This window comes from Cucurbita pepo, chromosome 7 (assembly GCF_057944985.1).
Source record: "Cucurbita pepo subsp. pepo isolate OVF chromosome 7, ASM5794498v1, whole genome shotgun sequence".
NCBI classification, from domain to species: Eukaryota; Viridiplantae; Streptophyta; class Magnoliopsida; order Cucurbitales; family Cucurbitaceae; genus Cucurbita; species Cucurbita pepo.
In genome coordinates, this window is record NC_141804.1 from 10,920,446 (window position 1) to 10,941,341 (window position 20,896).

At 36.8% G+C, this 20,896-nt stretch overlaps 3 protein-coding genes and 1 non-coding gene across 4 annotated transcripts; all 4 read right to left on the minus strand.

The window, feature by feature from the left end:
- Nucleotides 1-1,077: 1,077 nt before the first annotated feature.
- ALDH11A3 (aldehyde dehydrogenase 11A3) lies at nt 1,078-5,090 on the minus strand. Its single transcript, XM_023682691.2, has 9 exons — nt 4,804-5,090; nt 4,433-4,626; nt 4,222-4,350; nt 3,988-4,107; nt 3,612-3,748; nt 3,219-3,374; nt 2,406-2,784; nt 1,634-1,750; nt 1,078-1,558 (listed from the first exon to the last, which is right to left on the minus strand). The coding sequence occupies exons 1-9, from the start codon at nt 4,946-4,948 to the stop codon at nt 1,445-1,447; spliced, it is 1,491 nt and encodes a 496-aa protein (XP_023538459.2). The 5' UTR covers nt 4,949-5,090; the 3' UTR covers nt 1,078-1,444.
- Nucleotides 5,091-9,730: 4,640 nt separating this feature from the next.
- On the minus strand, nt 9,731-9,804 carry TRNAT-AGU (transfer RNA threonine (anticodon AGU)). Its single transcript has one exon. It is a non-coding gene; the product is annotated as a tRNA-Thr (tRNA).
- Nucleotides 9,805-10,481: 677 nt separating this feature from the next.
- LOC111786277 (calcium uptake protein, mitochondrial-like) lies at nt 10,482-15,241 on the minus strand. The gene is made up of 6 exons (XM_087125654.1): nt 14,914-15,241; nt 13,882-14,176; nt 13,731-13,814; nt 13,435-13,642; nt 12,109-12,405; nt 10,482-10,861 (listed from the first exon to the last, which is right to left on the minus strand). Exons 1-6 carry the CDS (start codon nt 15,239-15,241, stop codon nt 10,643-10,645), a joined length of 1,431 nt encoding a protein of 476 aa, XP_086981780.1. The 3' UTR covers nt 10,482-10,642.
- Nucleotides 15,242-18,799: 3,558 nt separating this feature from the next.
- Nucleotides 18,800-19,775, minus strand: LOC147792112 (uncharacterized). Its single transcript, XM_087125154.1, has one exon. The coding sequence runs from the start codon at nt 19,672-19,674 to the stop codon at nt 19,072-19,074; it is 603 nt and encodes a 200-aa protein (XP_086981280.1). The 5' UTR covers nt 19,675-19,775; the 3' UTR covers nt 18,800-19,071.
- Between the last annotated feature and the right edge of the window lie 1,121 nt (nt 19,776-20,896).

The window sequence follows — 20,896 nt, forward strand, 5'->3', positions numbered from 1 at the left end:
CATAATGAAATTAAATGGGAATGAGTTGTTGGCCAAATTGGATACAAAATTAATAATAATAATAATAATAATTTTTGAATTTCAACAAGAGATCTCATTGGGTAGAAAAAATTAATTTAAAAACAAATGATTTTTTATTTTAAAATATTGTCTATTTTGGCCCATTATACATCGCTGTCAGGTTCAATGTTTTAGCTTCGTTTCCATCCCCTTGGGCCCTAACTTTCTCATTGACACAATGCTCGTTGTCTGGCTTTGATACCATTGTAACAACCCAAGCCCACTGCTAGCAGATATTGTCTAATTTTGGTCCATTACATATCACCGTCAGGTTCACTGCTTTAGCTTCGTTCTTCTCTCTAAACGATGTGGGACCTCACAATCCATCTCCTTGGACCCTAATGTTTTCATTGGCACACCACTCATTGTCTGGCTTTGATACCATTGTAACAACCCAAGCTCACCGCTAGCAGATATTGTCTATTTTGGCCCATTACGTATTATCATTAGGTTCACAGTTTTAGAACGCGTATACTAGAGAGAAGCTTCCACACCTTTATAAGGAATGTTTCGTTCCTTCTCTAATCGATGTAAGACCTCATAATCCACCCCCTTAGGGCCCAACGTCCTTGTTGGTACACCGCTTGATGTCTAGCTCTAATACCATTGCAACAGTCCAAGCCCACTACTAGCAGACATTGACCGTTTTGGCCCATTACATATCGTTGTTAGCCTCACGGTTTTAAAACACGTCTACTAAGGAGAGGTTTCCACCCATTTACAAGAAATGTTTCGTTCCCTTCTCCAATCGACGTGGGACCTCACAGGTTTAACCCCTAAACTTATAAGAAATATTTCGTTCCCCTCTTCAACCGATGTGGGATCTCACACGTTTAGCCTCTAAACTTTTGAGATTTGAATCAATGGTCATTGAACTTTCAAAACCATAAATTTCATCCTCGTTTTCTAAAATTTTTTAAATTCACGAACCTATTAGATACAAAATCGAAACTTCAAGGGTACGCTAGACATAAAATTCAAATTTACAAATTGAATTTACCAGAGATATATTAGATACAAAATTGAAAGTTCATGAATTTATTAGACTCAAAATTAAAAGATTAGAGACTTATTAGACACTTTTAAAGATACGAACGAACGTGAACATCTTCGGGCTTTTCGTATTTGTAGCACTGTTTTCTGCCCACACTCTGAAATCCACTCACAATTTGGACCCTATGGCTCTCATACTAACAGACTTGGTTCCTAACAACAAGCACACAAGGGAGCCAATCAAATGGCAATAATTAACATGCATACAACTCAGCTACTTGCTATTAATTTCATTACACAAAGTGGAAGAGAAGGGAAGAACTATTTAGCTTAAGGCTAAGGCAGATAGCGAGATAGCTAGCAGGCTCCTAAAAGCTAACAAACAAACAAACTAACCCATGGTGTAGGAAGGCGTTGGCAAGTTGATCACTGTGGTCTTCACTTTGGTCATCATGTTGATGCTGTTGGTCACTCCTTGAGAGCCAATTCCACTGTCCTTGATTCCCTGTTCCACATACCCTGGTTCGTAAATGCGATATTCGTTTCGACGTAATGGTGGGGATGTAGATATTAACTATACCTGGAATGGGAAATGATCGGGTCCTCGAGCGGGCGCAGAGTTGATTTGAACTGTCCCGGTTTCCATTGCGTCGCTTATCAATATCGCCTTGTTGATGTCTTTTGTGAACACACATCCCTGTTTTTGAACATGTTACTCGTACTCAGATTGACAGTTCTAGTTAGAACACACTACAAGAACAATTAACAGATGCGTTTTTCACGGTTTTCGAAACGACGAAGTTTTGGAACAACTAGGCTGAGAGAGAGTGTGATGTCCCACATTGGTTGGGAAGGAGAATAAACCACCCTTTATAAGGGTGTGGAAACCTTCCCCTATCAGACGCGTTTTAAAGCCTTGAGGGGAAGTCCGAAAGGGAAAGCCCCAAGAGGACAATATCTGCTAGCAATGGATCTGGACTGTTACAAATGGTATCAGAGCTAGACATCAGACGATGTGCCAGCCTTCTCGTGGTTCCTTGAAGGAGGGTAGACACGAGGCGGTGTGCCAGTAAGGACACTGGCCCCAAAGGGGATGGATTTGGGGGCGGTCCGACATCGATTGGAGGAAGGAAAGAGTGCAAGCGAGGACGCTGGCCTCGAAGGGGAGTGGATTGTAATGTCCCACGTTGGTTGGGGAGGAGAACAAACCATCCTTTATAAGGGTGTGGAAACCTTCCCCTAGCAGACGCGTTTTAAAGCCTTGAGGGGAAGCTCGAAAGAGGGAAAGCCCAAAGAGGACAATATTTGCTAGCGGTGGATCTGGGCCGTTACAGGGAGAGTTGTTTTTATACCTGAAGTCCGAAGTTGCTAGCATTGCAATGGTGGATTCCTTCTTCAATGGAGCTGATCCTTATGACTGGTAAAACTGGTCCAAAGGGTTCTTCCCATGCAATCCTCATATCAGGTCTAATATTATCTAACAACAAGGGCCATATCAGGTTGCCTTCTCTTCTGTACTCCTGGCAAAATGTTGCTCCCTTTTCCTTTGCATCCATTACCAACCCTTCGATGAAATTTGCCGATGACTCGGTCACGACTGGAGTAATGTCTGAGTCGTCTTCCGGGGCACCGACGGTTAGTTTAGCCACCCGGGCATTTACTTTCTCAACCAAAGCATCTGCTACGGACTCCATTACCAAAACAACCTTGACGGCGGTGCACCTTTGGCCACTGTCATCAAAAAGAAAAGAAGTATTAAGGAACTTAGTTGATGCCTGAAATATAAATGTTCCAATATGGTTATGATTTTGGTAGGAAGAAGATCAAGTTCATTTCACTAAAGACAACCTACTCTGTTCTAAGGATGAAGAACAAGAACAAGTTATCCTCTTTCTAGCAAATCAGCCAAGCGGTTTAGATTTTCATTCATGTTAAAGAACACGTTATCTTCTTTACCCGTGTGGGGTCTGATCTCTGTTGATGATTGTTGGGAGAGGAGTCCCACATCGACTAATTAAGGGGTTGACCGTGGGTTTATAAGTAAGGAATACATTTCTATTGGTATGAGGCCTTTTGGGGAAACCATAAGCAAAGCCATGAGAGCTTATGCTCAAAGTGGACAATATCATATCATTGTGAAGGTTCGTGATTCCTAACAATCTCACCTGTAAGAAAAGCCTCCCTTTATGATATTTGCAGCGACTAAATCGAGATCTGCATCCTCGAGAACGATGCAGGCGTCTTTGCCTCCCAGTTCCATTTGAAGAGGTATCATGCCTGCCTTCTTTGAAATCGCAATACCAGTATCTCCACCAGTAAAGCTGCACAGAGAAAAGCAGTACAAGACTGTGAGATCCCACGTCGGTTGGGGAAGAGAACGAAGCATTCTTTATAAGGGCGTGGAAACCTCTTCCAAGTAGACATGTTTTAAAAACCTTGAGGGGAAACCCGAAAGAAAAAGCTCAAAGAGAACAATATCTGCTATCGGTGGGCTTGGGCCGTTACAAAAATAGAGTCATGCAAATGGGAGAAATTGTAAATCATCATCATATGTTTACCTTATACAGTCTACACCAGGATGCATCGTGAGGAAATCACCAATCTCAGAACCTTTACCAGTGACACAACTAATAAGGCCTTTAGGAAAACCAGCAAGATGGAAGCAATGCACCATATGAAGAGCGGAAACAGCACCCTGAGTTATGGTAAGAGCATTATACAGATGGCAAACAAATTGCACAGTCTCTACATGATGCTAATATCTGTTCTGTTTTAGTTGATTCTGAATTCATGATCCACTCGACAGAACCGAGTTAAACGAAACAGAAAAGGAATTTACAGTCAGTTCCAAGCGCGTCGAGTTATTTGATTCATTGTTCATCAATGGAGATTGTATTAAAGAGACAATGATGAGCTAATTTAGTATTAGAGTACCTGAGTTGGAGGCTTGAGGACGATCGAATTTCCAGCAATCAAAGCCGGTGCAATTTTCGAGACAGCCAGATTGACAGGATAGTTAAATGGAGGAATGGCTAAGATCACACCAAGTGGGATCTGAATATTTCATGTTCAAAAGTGAAGCATAAAACAGATTAGGAACATGAAATTGTGCTTTATAATCTAAAAGTAGTTTTGTCCCATAAGAACAAAGAAGAACAGAACATGTACCTTGGAAGTAAGGCAATATTTGGTCCTTTCATTTCCAGGAAAACTATCAGAAACCAAGAACTTCCCTTCTCCCAAGAGCCTAACACCTTCTTCAGCACAATATGAAACAAGATCCCCAGACCTCACAACCTTCACATCATTCAAACCATTATCACTTCACATTTCAAGAGCTAACAATCCAACAAGAACAGCAGTAACTCAGTATTAGTACCTCAGTCACTGCATCTTTAGCTGGTTTTGCAATTTCCTTCACCAAACACTCAGCAATGGGTGCTTTATGTTCTTTCAAAATTGCAGCTGCCTTATGAAGAAGCTCAGCTCTCTTCCACAATGGAGTCTTAGCCCACGATTTCTGAGCAGTTTTGGCTATTTCCATCACTTGATTAACCTCCTCTTGGTTACAAGCTATTTTAACAAACACCTTATAGGCATGAATAACCCTTTAAACAAACAGAATTCACTAACATTTCTAGCACCCCACAACATTAATTTCAACAAATTTCTCACACATTCAGCAACATAATCTCATAATTCATTGAGAAGAAACAGAATTCCATGGAGAAATGGGATTAATCGTCATACCTTGAACTCTGTACTGCGTCTTCCTCGTAGTGGGGTTGATAATGGCGACGCTCTTCCCGGAGGAGGATTTCTTCCACTCACCTTCGGAATAGTATTTGTAAACTTCATCGTGGAGAATCTCTGCAAAAACGCCATTACCCGCCATGGAAAATGATGAGAAAAGAAACGGGGATTGGGGGAATTGAGGAATTTGGGGGAGATTCTTTGAGAGAGAAGAAGAAATTGAAGAGATGAAAACAGGGGAGTACGTGGATGAATTTGGGAGATGGGTCTTGGTGGATTAAATAGGAGGAAGAAAAAGAACCACGCTTTTGATTCTGAAAGTCCCAAACCAGGGAGTGGCTTCTCTTTCGCCATGTGAGCGTTTAACTGTTTTTACTGTTAACTGTCTTTTTATGGCAAATGAGATGTTTTTTTTTTTCCCTTAATTTAAAAAACACTAAAATAAATACATATTTGCTTTTTTTTTTTATATATTATTATTATTGGGGTTTTAATAAATATAAATATAAATTTTTAATTTTTTAATTATCAAAATTAATAAAAAAAAAAATACATATTTAGTCTAAAAAATTTTACTTACCATTATTTTTAAAAAATATATTTAAATTTTTAAAAATTATGTTTTTATAATTAAAAAAAAAAAAGTTTTTTATTTTTATTTTTATTGTCTATAAGATAGTCCAAATTTTTTTAATGTTATTTTGATTTTCGAGGAAGAATAACGAGAACAAAATCATTAAACAAATAACCTTAAATTATATTAAAATTTTCAAAATTTTAATTAAAAACAACCGAGATGAGAAGTACGTAGAACACATGTTTCATGCGTAAGAACTTGAATTCATCGTGTTACATGAACAAATTAGATAATTTGGCTTCCTTGTCTCGAGAGATTCAAAATAATAATAATAATAATAATAAGTACCGTGAAAAATTCAAATTTATGGTTACTTGGTCGAGAATATATGTTTTCAACCCATCCTTGATTAATATTCGTGTAAATGATAAAAGGGTAGTAACTCGTATTACGGGAGAAAATTTTGTGCAGCGTTTCTTTACTATTAATGGGTGGCTTCATGGTTTTTTAGGGGCACATGCATCCCAAGTGCTCGTGTTTTATTGTTCATCATTATCTGTGTTCATTTTGCATGGGATGCCATGAAAATGTACTTGTCAATCTACATATAAACCGACAATTAGAGACTCGAGTCCCCCCACTTTCAGACGTTGAACAAAAACTTATGTACCATTCCACAAAATCTAATAACCCTAAATTGTTTACAACATGGGTAGTACGAATCTTAAATATTTGAACTCGTCGAGCGTTCTTGTCACTCCTTAGGAAACAAAACTCAATACAGTTCCTTTTTTCTTTCGTTCTATTATACTTTACTTGTGTCGTCGTGGTACAAAACATAGAATCTTAAATGATAATGAACAAGAGAAGAGATGATCGAGAACATGTTTTGTGGAGAAGAGAGGATCGACCTATGACCAGGCTACAAGTACGAGTAGGTAGGTGGCTAGGAAGAGGGGCGGTTGAGCTACCTTTCCAATCAATCTTCGATCGTCCCCTAAATACTAGCCGATAGTTCAACCTCCATGCTTCACGATTATTGAACTAAAAAAAACCGACCATCAATTATGAGCTTTGGGATTGGTTTGAATTGATAAGGTATGTGTGAAAGGGTTGGTTCTCTTTATGGGTAAAAGCCCTAAACCATAACTTTCCCTTTGTCACACATCAATTTCTACATAGAGAGTAGTGCCTTTGTTATAACTATATCTCTTCACATTACCTTTCAAATTTAGTTGCAAAGAAACCTATTCCAATTAGGAATTTAGTGCTAATTATAAAAATAAAGACTCGAGATTCAGATTAGAGCAACACCCATGCACGTAGCTTGTCCCATCGAGCACGAGACTCAAGGAAATCGACTCGAGCATGAGATTCAGACTATAGTAACACTCACGCACGTAGGAATGCTTGTGAAGGAAATTCAGTGGAATTTCGACTCCAAACAATCATTTGGAGTGGATTTCTACTTTCTCTCTCTGTCACTCTCTCAAAAATCTCTAAACTCTAGAACCGGTAACACGAAGATTTTCAGTCATCTGCTCTACCAATTGAGCGATACCAGCCATTTCCTTTCCGACACATCAGACGTATTTATTTTTATAGCAAATCGGTGAGACGAAGATTTTCAATCCTCTGCTCTACCAACTGAGCGATACCGACCATTTCATTTCCTACACATTATCCTAATTGTCAATATCAGATTTGAATAAGTAATACGAGGATTTTCAGTCCTCTGCTCTACTAACTGAGCAATACCGGCCATTTCATTTCCTACACGTTATCCTTATTGTCAATAGCAGATTTGAACCGGTAATACGAGGATTTTCAGTCCTCTGTTCTACTAACTGAGCGATATTGGCCATTTCATTTCCTAATTCTTTTTTCTCTCTTTCATTTTTTCTTCCATTCTTAGCAATCTGACGAAGGCGGATCGAGACCTCTAATTAAGAAATGATAGTCAAAATGACCAATTTACCCCTCAGAGTTGACTTTGACTAATCGTTCCCTGTATGCTTATATTTTCTTTTTCTTGAATTGTGGGATTTGTGTTAGCAATCTGGGCTAATTCAGACCTCTCATTAAGAAACGAGGATCAAAATGACCAATTTACCCCTAAGAGTTGACTTTGACCAATTTTCACTGTTTTCTTATATTTTTTCTTGAATTCGGGGATTTGTGTAAGTATTTTTCTCTTCTATCTCATCTGTAAATTCAACATTTAAGATTCTCAATACAGTTTCGGAAGTTCGACTTTAAAAATAAAAATCGAGTTTTTAATTTCTCGTTAGACTCAAATATTACTATAGATTACTCCCAAATCAGACTCACTAGTGATTTGTTTACTTTAGACTTTTATAATTTCGTTTTCAAAGCGTTCTATCTCCTCCATGAAAGTCGGGTTGGTGCTCGGGACATGTTTGTCACCAACCTAAATAATTATAGAGAATATATAAAGACAAAGCAATTTTCTTAAATGATATTTCATGTGGTTTCTAAGCCTTTGGGTAAGCAAAGTTTGTGGCTATGGTGCTCAATGACTTCTTTGTGGTGATTGTGAAAGAACATGAAGGCAAAGTGACCCACCATTTCTTTATCTCTATTCCATAGCCATATGTTCAATAAAGCTAAAGGAAAATTGAATTTCTAGAATATTCCTCTCATTTCTTACATTTACCCCCTTCATTATTTTTCACTTACCTACTCTCGAATATTATGCCGTGGAATATTCCAACTCTATGTACAAAAGATACCATTACTATCATTACTATTTGACTCGAACCTGTTCTAAAAAAGTCGAGACATGTGGGTTGTTTTGTAGCTTTGTAAGTTCTCATGGTTAAAGTGAAACTATCCTCACCAGCCAATACAAGTTCTTTTAACATGTTTTGTGTGATATCCCACATTGGTTCGGGAGGAGAACGAAACACCCTTTATAAGGGTGTGGAAATCTTTCCTTAGCAAATGCGTTTTAAAAACCTTGAGGGAAAACCCGAAATGAAAAGCTCAAAGAGGACAATATCTACTAGCGGTGGATTTGGGCTGTTATATTTCGTTCTCACTCACTCTCATTCAGATGTTGTGACATTCGAGTAAAGGAGGGGTATCCGAGTGAAGGTTATACTGATGATAAGATGGCTAAGAAAGTCTTAAAATAATTGAAAGTTTTTACTTTTACCAACAAGGTGCACCTTTCTTTTCAGTGGCTCAATCATATACTTACTTTGAGCAATACTATGTTGGATGACCTCCTAGTAACTTTTCTAGAATGCATGTGAGTGAGGACAAAACATGCTGGAAGGACTCGTGTTGGTCTGTGAGGATAGTCTTCTCTCTTCAGAAGCAAGAAGTAGGTACAGGAGATACAGGGGAATGTCGGGTCATCAGGTGATGAACCCAGATTTTGAATCTCGATCCACATCCTGAACATGGGTCGTTACAGATGTAGTCTTAAATCGTTAACTTCTCTTTTACTCGAGCATCATAAACTTGAATTTGAATGTTGGAGTTTGGATGGATAAGGTGCACCTTGTTGGCAAAGGTAAAAACTTTCAATTATTTTAAGACTTTCTTAGCCATCTTATCATCAGTGGCTCAAACAAAACATGCTGAAAGGACTCGTGTTGGTCTGTGAGGATAGTCTTCTCTCTTCAGAAGCAAGAAGTAGGTACAGGAGATACAGGGGAATGTCGGGTCATCAGGTGATGAACCCAGATTTTGAATCTCGATCCACATCCTGAACATGGGTCGTTACATATGTAGTCTTAAATCATTAACTCCTCTTTTACTCGAGCATCATAAACTTGAATTTGAATGTTCGGAGTTTGGATGGATAAGTATTGAGGTTGTTCTATGGTTGAAATGGTTAGGTGTGTGATCCTAAAAGCCATTTCTTCATATCAATAATGGGCTCTCCACAAGAGAGGCAATAAATATCACTCCTATGAGTGAATTGCACTCAATATTTATCAACTATCCAACCACTTTTTTTGGCTTATTATTAACATCAAAATAAATATTTATATAGCCAATTCAAATTTTCTCGAACCTAACGTCTTTATTAAATTATGTTCAAACCAGCTTTTTCTGAGTCAGTCTATTAATAAATATAGTTTTACGGATATAGTAGACTTCTTTTGAGTTTTCTTTTGAACTTCAATAAAAATTTAAAAATAAAAGTAAAAGTAAAAGTTTTACGAACATAGTAAAATTCTTTATGTTATTTATGTAGAAGTTTAAAAAAAATAATAATAAATAAATAAAAGTTATTATAATTGAATATTATTGTAATTTGTAAATTAATTTAATAAAAAAAAAATGAAGAAAATTGAATTAAAAATAACAATCTGCTTTCATTGAGAGTCGAACTCAAGACCTCCCGCTTACTAAACGGGTGCTCTAACCAACTGAGCTATGAAAGCTTTTTGTTTGAGGTTTTAACTTTATTTATATTTTTTCAAAACTTATTATATTATTGATGAAATTGACTTTTATTTCAATAAAATAAAGAAGGGTAAAAAGAGGATTTGAACTTAATACTTAAACGAACAACAAAATTAATTTTTTATTAAATTATCCTTAATAACCTGTTGAGCAGCTCGTAGAGTCGGTTTTCTCATTTACCGACAACGGAGGAGTCGCCCCCACCAGGCAACTGACCACAGATCATAACACACTCCTCACACAACAAATCCACGTTGAAGTTGACTGATTCACTCGACCGTTGACTGATTCACTCGACCAATCGTCAAAATGTGTACGAGATACCATAATGGCCCAATATCTCAATAACACCTTTGTCTAAAGCTTCGAAAATGAGATTGAATATCCAAAAGAACGATCTAACTAGAAAGTCACCATTGGACGTAAAAAGTGAAGTACGTACGCACATGTGATGACATTTCAAATAATCGATGCATATACGATTTTCAAATTACATGTTCTCTTTCATACATTATGACAATTAAGATCAAACCCAGATTAATTAGTGAGATAAAATTGAGCCTAAATGATCGAAATACGACGAACGACCAAGAACCCCATAAGCTCATAAACCCGACATGATTCAACGTTAGATCAATCACGCACGATTTTACAATTTGTTTTCCAAAGTTTCTGTGGTTCTTTATTTAGATCAAACTTGTAAAAAGAACAGCTTGGATTACATTCATAAACTCCTAAAGCAAACGACACAGAAAAGTATTAGGTCATGTTGAAAAATTTACAGGAGGCCGAGGCTGCCATGGATGTCTCTTGAACTCAGCTGCGAACAAAGAGCTTTGCAGAAGAGCATCGAGCCGCACAGCTGAACCAGCACGACAAAAACCCCGACACGCCCAAAGTCGCTTGCGAAGAACTGACTTCCCTTCTCTGGATAACTCTCACAAACTCATCCGAGCTCAAGTCGCCATCGCCATTCGCGTCGAATATGTGAAATATTATGTCCACGACATTGGACGTGATCGAAACTCCACAGACCTTGCTCCCAAAAGCCACAAGAATCGTGAGATTGGATATCATATTTGACCTTTTATTACAGTCAAATATCTAAGGTTTAGGGTTTATTACAGGCAAATATCCGTCGGATCGTTCATTCAAGACCTTTGGTCTCTATACAAACCCAATGAAAAAAAATGGGATCATATCTTATAGACTCATTGAAAATGATTTTGATCTAGTTCATGACTTATTAGAAGTAGGAGACACTAAAAATATTACTATCGATTTAATAATGATCTAGTGACATTGCTTTTTCGACCCAGACCCAGAAATCTCCAGAGATTTCTCTATGAACAATACAAGTCGGAGTTGGAAGAAGGAGAATGAGTCCTCGATAGAGGAGGATTTATTCAATCATATAGTTTGGGCTCATAGAATATGGCGCCCTTGGGGCTTTCTATTTGATTGTATCGAAACGCCCAATGAATTGGGATTTCCCTATTGAACTAGGTCATTTATGGACAAACGGGTCATTTGTGATGAAGAAGAATAAACCCTAAACCCTAAATATTTGACTGTAATAACGAAGAATAGACACTAAACCCTTGATATTTGACTGTAATAGCGAGGAAATAAACCCTAAACCCTAGATATTTGACTGTAATAACGAAGAATAGACACTAAACCCTTGATATTTGATTGTAATAGCGAGGAAATAAACTCTAAACCCTTGATATTTGATTGTAATAGCGAGGAAATAAACCCTAAACCCTAGATATTTGACTGTAATAACGAGGAATAAACCCTAAACCCTAGATATTTGACTGTAATAATGAGAAATAAACCCTAAACCCTAGATATTGACTGTAATAACGAGGAATAAACCCTAAACCCTAGATATTGACTATAATAACGAGAAATAAACCTGACTATAATAGCGAGGAATAAACCCTAAACCCTAGATATTTGACTGTAATAACGAAAAATAGACACTAAACCCTTGATATTTGACTGTAATAGCGAGGAAATAAACCCTAAACCCTAGATATTGAAAGTAATAATGAGGAATAAACCCTAAACCCTAGATATTGATTGTAATAACGAGAAATAAACCTGACTGTAATAGCGAGGAATAAACCCTAAACCCTAGATATTTGACGGTAATAACAATAGTTATCATGTATTGCTCTTTCCATATTACTGTTTTTCTAAATTATTATAAACAGAGAATTTTCACCAACATTTAGATGCGGTGGTTTTAGCAAATATTGTGACGTGATACTTACTTGGGAAGCGGCTCGTTGGAAATCTTGTTTTGTGAGCTCTCCATTTACTTTTCCATAGCTGAAAATGGCCAATGAGAAGGGTTCCAGCTTCTTACGAAGCTCAGCGAAGTGTTTGAATTCTTCGTATGTGATTCGGATGTTTTTGAAATGGTGTTCTTTGTTTAATGCTTCGACTCGATCGAGGAGCTTGTCTATGTGGTTTATGTCGGCTGCTGCAACGATGGAGAGTGCAAAGTCTTTGGCTGATATGCTTCCTTGTGACTTGAAATCATAATGTGAGAACTCTAGTTTAAGTATCTGCAAAATCACCCGATTCAAAAGTTTAGGTATTCGAATCACGAACGCCATAATCCGCTCTTCTTTTGTTAAGCTAAGGAATTCGAACGTTTAAGGATATAAGCCTAAACATGTGAACATTTGATATATTTGTCAAACGTTTGCTGAGGAGAGATTTCCACACCCTTACAAGGGATGTTCCCTTCTCCAACCGAGGTGGGATCTTACCATCTACCCGTTAAGAGATTTCCACACCCTTACAAGGGATGTTTCATTCTCTTCTTCAATCGATGTAGGATCTTACAATCCACCCGTTAAGAGATTTCCACACCCTTACAAGAAATGTTTCGTTCCCTTCTTCGACCGATGTGGGATCTTACCATCTTACCATCCTTGGGGGTCAAGATCCTTGCTATCACACAGCCCGATGTCTAGCTCTAATACCATTTATAACCACCCAAACCCACCACCAGTAGATATTACAATTCACCCCTTGGGGGCCAAGGTCCTTGCTAGCGCACCGCCCGATGTCTAGCTCTAATACCATTTGTAACTACCCAAACCCACCACTAGTAGATATTGTCTGTTTTGGCCCGTTATGTATCATCGTTAGTCTGACGGTTTTAAAAAACATCTGTCATAGATAGAAATGTTTCGATCCCCTCTCAGGCCGACGTGGGACCTCACATATATAAGCTTCCAACCGACGTGGAACCTCACCTACAAGCTTCCAACCGACGTGGAACCTCACATACAAGCTTCCAACCGACGTGGAACCTCACATACAAGCTTCCAACCGACGTGGAACCTCACATACAAGCTTCCAGCCGACGTGGAACCTCACATACAAGCTTCCAGCCGACGTGGAACCTCACATACAAGCTTCCAGCCGACGTGGAACCTCACATACAAGCTTCCAGCCGACGTGGAACCTCACATACAAGCTTTTACCCAGGCAGTCACTATTGAAACTAACCCATTGGTTCGATATAACCAACTTTATTTTGACCGTTCTCGGATTTGAATACAAAATTGGAAGGGAAATCATACCTCATCATGAAGTTGTCTTAAAAATTGAACGAACTTATCATGGTGAAGAGAGCCATTGCCATCTTGACCAAAGAAATACTCAACCAAACCACCATTTTCAACGCAAGCTTTCACCCCAAGCCTTCTCCCATCTCTATGATGAGCTCCTTGCCTGTTTTGTTTCCTCATCAACCCCATCACTTTCTTGAACTCCCCCCTGTCTATTTCTCTATTTCCAACACCAAAATGGTTCAAAAATAGCAAAAAAACATGACAAAACATGAAACACGACACAAATAGAGAACAAATTGTCTAACCCATTGTTGTCAATATCAAACATTTTGAATGCCACTGAAAAGCTTGACTCTGGTATGCTTAGAAGTGTAACAAAAAAGATGTACCTGAAAGTGTTCATTAAGCTTTAAATTGAGTATGAGGTTTAACAAGGAAAAGGGTTGAGCTTTATACTCTGCAAAGGAGATGAGTCCATCATTGTTGGTGTCAAAAAGCATGAAGAATTTAGAAGGAACACAATAGAGCTCTCCATGAACTCTTCTTTCTCCTCTTAGAAACCCTTCTCTTACTCGATTCGACTCCGATGGAGGAAATACAGGAACAATCGCTCTCATTAGATCCGATGGTGTCATGAAAATTTCTCCGTCCACTGTGTGAATAGATGCAAAATACTCGAACACCTTCTCGGGAGGGCTTTGGATTCTTATTCGTTTTTCGTAGTTGAAAAACACTCGTCTTCTGTAATCATCTGGAAATGATCGGACGCAAAATATGAACAAAAGATTAAATTTACCGTGACCCATTAGGTTAAAATGTTGGATACGAAAAACACCCCATCTTTTGTAATTATCTAGAATCGATCAGACACAAAACATGAACAAAAGATTAAATTTACCATGACCCATTAGGAACAAAAGATTAAATTTACCATGACCCATTAGGTTAAAATGCTGGATACGAAGAAAAACACCCGTCTGTAATCATCTAGAACCATTTGGACACAAAACATGAACAAAAGATTTTTAATTCATTCTCCTCCCTAACCAAGGTAGGATCTTACAATCCACCCCTTAGGGCTCAGGGTCCAGGGTCCAACGAATGTGGGATCTTCAATCCACCCCTTCGGGGCTCAGGGTCCAAACGAATGTGGGATTTTACAATCCACCCCTTCGGGGTCCAGGGTTTTCCATTCTCCAATCATGTGGACACCCACAATTCACCCCTTTGGAGCCCAGGGTCCTTATCGGCACACCACCTCGAGTCCACTCTCTTCGGGGCTCAGCCTCCTTGCTGACACATTGACACATTGCCCAGCTCTAATACCATTTATAATTGTCCTCTTTGGGCAACCCTTCGGGCTTCCCTCAAGATTTTTAAAACGCGTCGAGAGAGGTTTCCACACCCTTGTAAAGGATATTTCGTTCTCCTCCCCAATCAACGTGGAATCTTACAAGATCATACTATGGTTGATGAACATTCACTTACCTCCAAATAAAAACCTTGGTTTCTTCGTTGCATTTTGATTCGGCAATGGGTATGGAAACCGATCTTCGTTCACCGTCCATGCCGTTTGTTTCGGAAAGTCAGCAAAAGAAACTTGCAAATTTGAGCTAAAAAACGATCCAACTCCGACAATCAAAGCTCCCGAAGCAATTGATTTGGTTAAGAAGTCGAATATGGAGCTTCTTCTATTATCTCGATCGGAGCCAGCTCGTTGAGAAGACAATAGAACAGTGATAAGTTGTGGTGAAGCTATAACTTTATGGATCGATTTGGAATTAGATTTTGAAGCTAAAGACGTCAAAGAAAACATACTATAATTCAAATCGATCTTCAATGTCTCCAAGAAAAAATGGCTAAGGAAGAACAAAAGAGAGAGAGACATAAATAGGTTAACCAAAAATTGGATCCCAAAATGAGGCATTAGATTTGGTCATTGGTTATAACGGTTTTTTCAAAAGTTAGTTGGTTTTTGTGGTGTAAGAAATTAATTTTTTATTAAATTAAAAACAAATATATATTTGATTAAATTTATATTTATACCTCAATTGGTTTGGGCCTATAAATAATGGGCTTTGTGGAAATGTAATAGAGGGTGTTCTTATGAATTGAGGCCCATTAACTTTCTCGGGTTCGTGGGTTAGGTTGAATTTGTTCGGTTTGTTCGGTTTGTTCGGGTCATTTATTAAAAAAATATATTTATTACAAAAAATAAAAAATTAGTTTTAAAAAATCCCGATACAAATTACCTTCCAAATAGTTTTTAAAAATATTTTACCGCCTTAAAAAATAGTATTTTATAAAATTAACAATAAATTCGAATAATTTGTTAAAATTTTAATTTATTTGAACCTAATTTAATTTAAATAAGTTCATAACTCAACCAAAATCGTACTTTTTGGGGTAATTGAGCTTTTTGAATATTTTGTAACAAATGAGAAAACATGTTTAGTTTCGATGTCATATGTTTGTCCAAACCATGTTGTTTATGGCCACATGACAGATATCCTAGTCTTGCTTGTATGGGTCGGTTGACAGGGACGTCAACTAATTGAGTGGGGGAGGATGTCACGATCATGCAGTTGTCATGCATGTCCAAGGCGTGTTGTTAATGACCTTATAACAGATATCTCGATCTTGCTTGTCTAGGATGTGTTGTCTATGGTTGCATGCCCGTTCTAAACCCCTTTTACATGCTTTCATCCTAGATAGGTATTTACCATTCTAAGGGTGAAGAAACGTCATGAAATATTTATAATATTTTTCCATTAAATTAAACTAAATTATTAAATTGATATTTATTTATTCCAAAAAAGATCCTTTTTTATTTTTAGGTATATATATATATATATATATATATATAATATGAAGTTGAAAACTTTCAAGATTCTCATTTGAAATTATTGGGAAAAGAAAATGTGGCGTTGTCGTGTTGTGACATGTGGGATGGTCCCCACATCTGTCATATTTTTGGGTGCCTTATCCATTATTTTCCTTTTCCAAAAATAATTAAAATTGAAGGAAATAAAAAGAAAAATATGTCTTATCAACTCTAGAAAGTGACGTGGAGGTGAGCCACTTGTGATTGTGACATAAATGATAAAGTCATTATATATCTAAATTCTATAAATAAATAAATAAATAGTTTAAAATTAATATATATTTAAAAATAATGGCTCACAACTTTTTTTTTTTTTTTTAATAAATAAATGCATTTTAGAGAGGGAACAAAACATTTCCTAGAAATTTCTCTCTCGTAGACGCATTTTAAAATCACGAGGCTTGTTAGACGAACACAACTCTCCACATAATGGTATGATATTGTCCACTTTGAGCAAAACCTCTCATAGCTTTGCTTTGGGTTTCTCTAGAAGGCTTCACACCAATGGAGAGAGTATTTTTTGTTTATAAACCAGCCGATGTGGGACTTTCATCATCCAACAAGGCTGACGGCGATATGTAACGAGTCAAGACAAACAATATCGGTTAGTGATGGGCTTGAGTTGTTACAAATAATAACAGAGCTAAACATCGAGTTGTGTGCTAGCGAGGACGCTAAGTCTCCAAGAGAGATGAATTATGAAATCTCACATTGGTTGGAAAGGAAAACGAACTTATAAGAGTGTAGAAACCTCTCTTTAACATACGTGTTTTAAAATTGTGAGACTTACAGTGATACGTAATAAGTCAAATCGATACTCAGATTCTTCTCTTGAAAGTTATAGATTGTCACTCGATGCCGACCAAACTTGTAAACCAGGATTCGTTCGAGGGTCAAGCAATGATGTGCGAAAAGAGATAGGTGATACTCTATGTCGGGCCTCTCAAAAGCTTGCAACTTCGGTTTCGAAGTGGTTTCGAAGTGGTATGACCCCTCCTCTAAACAAAGAAACAAAATAAACAAACGATCTTTTTTTAAAAAAGAAATAAATAAATAAAATAAATTATCTTTTTAAACATATTCTTAAAGAATAATTAAGAAATCTTCAAGAACAAAAAATAATACCAGAAATAAAAAGATTAAAAATCAATTATTATTATTATCATTTTTAATTTGGATTAAAAATCAATTATTATTATTATCATTTTTAATTTGGATTGAATTAAATTTTTTGAAAATCCAAAAATTAAAATTCAAAAGTGGACCTAACTGACCTGATTCAACTGCATCGGAATATTTGAACTCTAGATTGAATATTTGAACTCTAGATAGTTATTATTGTTAGATGAACACGACTCTTATGATATTGTCCACTTATACGACTCTCTTGATATTGTCCACTTTGAGCATAAGTTCTCTTGGCTTCTCTAAAAGGCGTCACACCACCACAATGGTATGATATTGTACGCTTTGAGCATAAGCCTCACCCCAATGAATAAAGTATGTCTCTCCTTAATCGAGGCTCGATTCCTTTTTCTTTTGGAGTCTTAATCATTTTTTTACTATGCCTTCGAGACGGGAAGCGGGAGGCTCGACTCATTTTTCTTTTGGAGTCTTAATCATTTTTTTACTATGCCTTCGAGACGGGAAGCGGGAGGCTCGACTCATTTTTCTTTTGGAGTCCTTTGTTCTTGGAGTCCTTTGTTGGACATTTGAGGTTTCTATGGATATGGCTAAGTTTAGAGCATGGTTCTGATACCATCTTAGATGAACACGACTCTCCACAAATGATATAATATTGTCCACTTTCAACATAATCTCTCATGTCTTTGCTTTCAGCTCCCTCAAAAGACCTCACCAATAGAGAGAGTATTCTTTGATTATAAAGTCAGGGTCATTCTAGAGCCGTTTCATCCAACCATGATGAAACCATTATATGTATTATAGAAACATATAATTTTTAAATAATTTAAAATGATTAACCCAATAACCCAACTCAATTAAAAAATTCAACCAAATCCGATGCAATCCCTACACACCTCGATCCTGCAAAAAAAAAAAAAAAAAAAAGATTAAGAAACAAAAAACAGAGAGAGAGAGACATCACAATCACAAGAAGAGAGAAGAAAAAGCACAACCATATTACCTCTTCCAGGCAAAAAGCAAGCACTAAGCAACCAATCAAATGGCGGTAGCACGCTGGTGAAATAGGCTCATCACTGCCTTACGCTTATCTACAACTCACTCGCCGCCCACGCCAATGAAAGCGAAAGGTATTTGACAGAAACCGTCTGATTACACGGCGGAGATAACAGAATGCACGAACACAGAGAATGCAACAGAGGCAATCTGTTTATGGAGAGGATTTTCCGAACCCTAAATCTCCGTCTAGTCCGATCAGTGAGATTTTAGACCTTTTTAATTCATGCGAGTTTGATTAATTTGGTATCGGTTTCTGGATTTTATCGCAATTTGAGGTATGAGCGCCGATTGTCGACGAACACAAACAAATTCATATTCTGTATAACATATTAATTTGTACAAAGGTGATTTCCAGAGTTCTTAGTGATGAATAATGTCCGTCACGGTCTCCGAAGAGGAAAAGATAGTACCGTCCAGAACGCAGGTCCGTATGATTCGTCGTAACTTGATACCGTTCCCGCCACCGCCATCTGAGATCAGGAGAAGTTCATCTCCGGAAACTCGGAGATTAGGTAATTACTAATCACAGAGTTGTTTCCAATTTCAACATACCGAAATCATTATAATGTTTCTACGGCCTTGGACATAATCGAGAGCCGGCTACTCTTTGGCTTAAAATCGCCTCTGCGCCGTTGTTGATGAGAAGAAGGCCGAATCAAAGCCGCTAAAGCTCGCTTCACAAGATCGCCTTCAACACCTCCGATTCTAACCAGAGAATTTGTCATAGCCGATCTACGAGCATTCAACCTACTCGGCGAGTACGGCGCGTGCGGTTGCGAAATAATACCTTTATGGAGGCTACACCGGAACGAGCCAGGGTGAGTTGTAGGAGAACACATACACGTCCTCTTCGAACTGCTCTGCCTCTTCACCACTTGATTCTTCCCACCGCTACGAGAAGAAACAGACACAGATCTGTTCGGAGATATCGCACGGTCAACATAAAACCGCACCGACGGCACGGAAACTGAAGACGAACCGTGAACCTTCACACGCGACGGCGAAGTCGATCTGCAGAAGAAGGAAGTTGCCGATCCAGAGGAGAAACTGGAAGTCGACGACGCGAACGCCGACGGAGATGAATTCCGGTAACCGTAGAATCTTTCAGACGATGAGAACGATCGGAGAACCGATCCGTTCGATCTTCGAGAAGTTGCCGCCATTTTCGTCACAGTAGAGAGAGAAAGAGGAAATGGGAACCTTGAGCTTTTTGCTCTAATTCTTCCTAATTAGCCGTGTTTGGCTATTGAGTTTGGCAAACCCGTCTTCACTCGCACCAAGTATTTATAGGGATTCAACGGAAAATATAAAATATTTTAATTTCCAGAGTGGCATCTTTTTCCATCATACCCTTCATCTTTTGCATATTTGTGAAAACTGTCGAAAAATAGAAGGAAAAATTACACAAACCTCTCTTAAAACTTTTAATTTTATAAATTAACCCCTAAACTTTGTTGATATTTCAATAATATCAGGGGTGTTTTATGCAATTTTTTAAAACAATATAATAAATTTTTTAATTTTAAATTTTGCGTGTTACTATATTATTGGTGTATTTAATTTTTTTTTAATTTATATTAATTCCACTAATTATAATAATATTAATAATTATTGAAACGGTGAGAAATATACAAAAAATAATAATTTAATCATGTAATTCCAATATGGGGGACAGAAATACATGTTATGTTTCCTTGTTATTATTGAACTAATAATTCAGAGAAAATCCTTTTTTTTAATTCTGTATTTAATTTTTTTAATTTTAAAATAAGATTCGTCATTATTATTATTATTTAATGGGAGCATCTTTTTATTAATATATTCGTCTAATTTATATGCCCTTATGCTCCCTAAAAGCTTATGATTATTTTAGGTTAATGTATGTCTTTATACTAAAATTAATTAATTAGTTATGCCATTAAAAAATGATGTTACTAATGTCACATTAATTTATACAATAATAAAACACTATTTTCGAAAAACATAGTTTTTTTTTATTTTTAATTTAACTAAAAATTTAAATATTTTAAAAATTAAAAACAAAAATAAAAACAAGATGCATAAATTAAAATACACTTAAATTTAAAATAAAAATAATGATATATATATATATATATATATATATATATATATATATACATATAAATTTGAGATGTGGATATTTAGATTTAAACTTAAAAAAAAAATCAATTAGTTTTTATAGGAACCGTTAGTAATTTATTTAAAAATTATTATTAAATTTTTAATAGTGTTTCAAATATATAAATAATTTTAAAATTTTAATTATTATCTTTAATTTTTTTTAAAAAAAATTAAATATATATATATTTTTTTGTTAATATTATATTTAAAAATACATATTAACTCTCTATCTTTATAAAAAAT

Excerpts from the sequence above, each read along its gene's own strand:
- ALDH11A3 (XM_023682691.2), bottom strand. The coding sequence starts at position 4,948 with ATGGCGGGTAATGGCGTTTTTGCAGAGATTCTCCACGATGAAGTTTAC. Across the intron at positions 4,627-4,803 it reads GACGCAGTACAGAGTTCAAG|CTTGTAACCAAGAGGAGGTT; the intron begins GTATGACGATTA and ends TTGTTAAAATAG. Across the intron at positions 3,749-3,987 it reads TCCTCAAGCCTCCAACTCAG|GGTGCTGTTTCCGCTCTTCA; the intron begins GTACTCTAATAC and ends ACCATAACTCAG.
- LOC111786277 (XM_087125654.1), bottom strand. The coding sequence starts at position 15,241 with ATGTTTTCTTTGACGTCTTTAGCTTCAAAATCTAATTCCAAATCGATC. Across the intron at positions 13,643-13,730 it reads TTTGATATTGACAACAATGG|AGAAATAGACAGGGGGGAGT; the intron begins GTTAGACAATTT and ends TGTTGGAAATAG. Across the intron at positions 10,862-12,108 it reads TCCAACGAGCCGCTTCCCAA|GTCTGTGGAGTTTCGATCAC; the intron begins GTAAGTATCACG and ends TTTGGGAGCAAG.
- LOC147792112 (XM_087125154.1), bottom strand. The coding sequence starts at position 19,674 with ATGGCGGCAACTTCTCGAAGATCGAACGGATCGGTTCTCCGATCGTTC.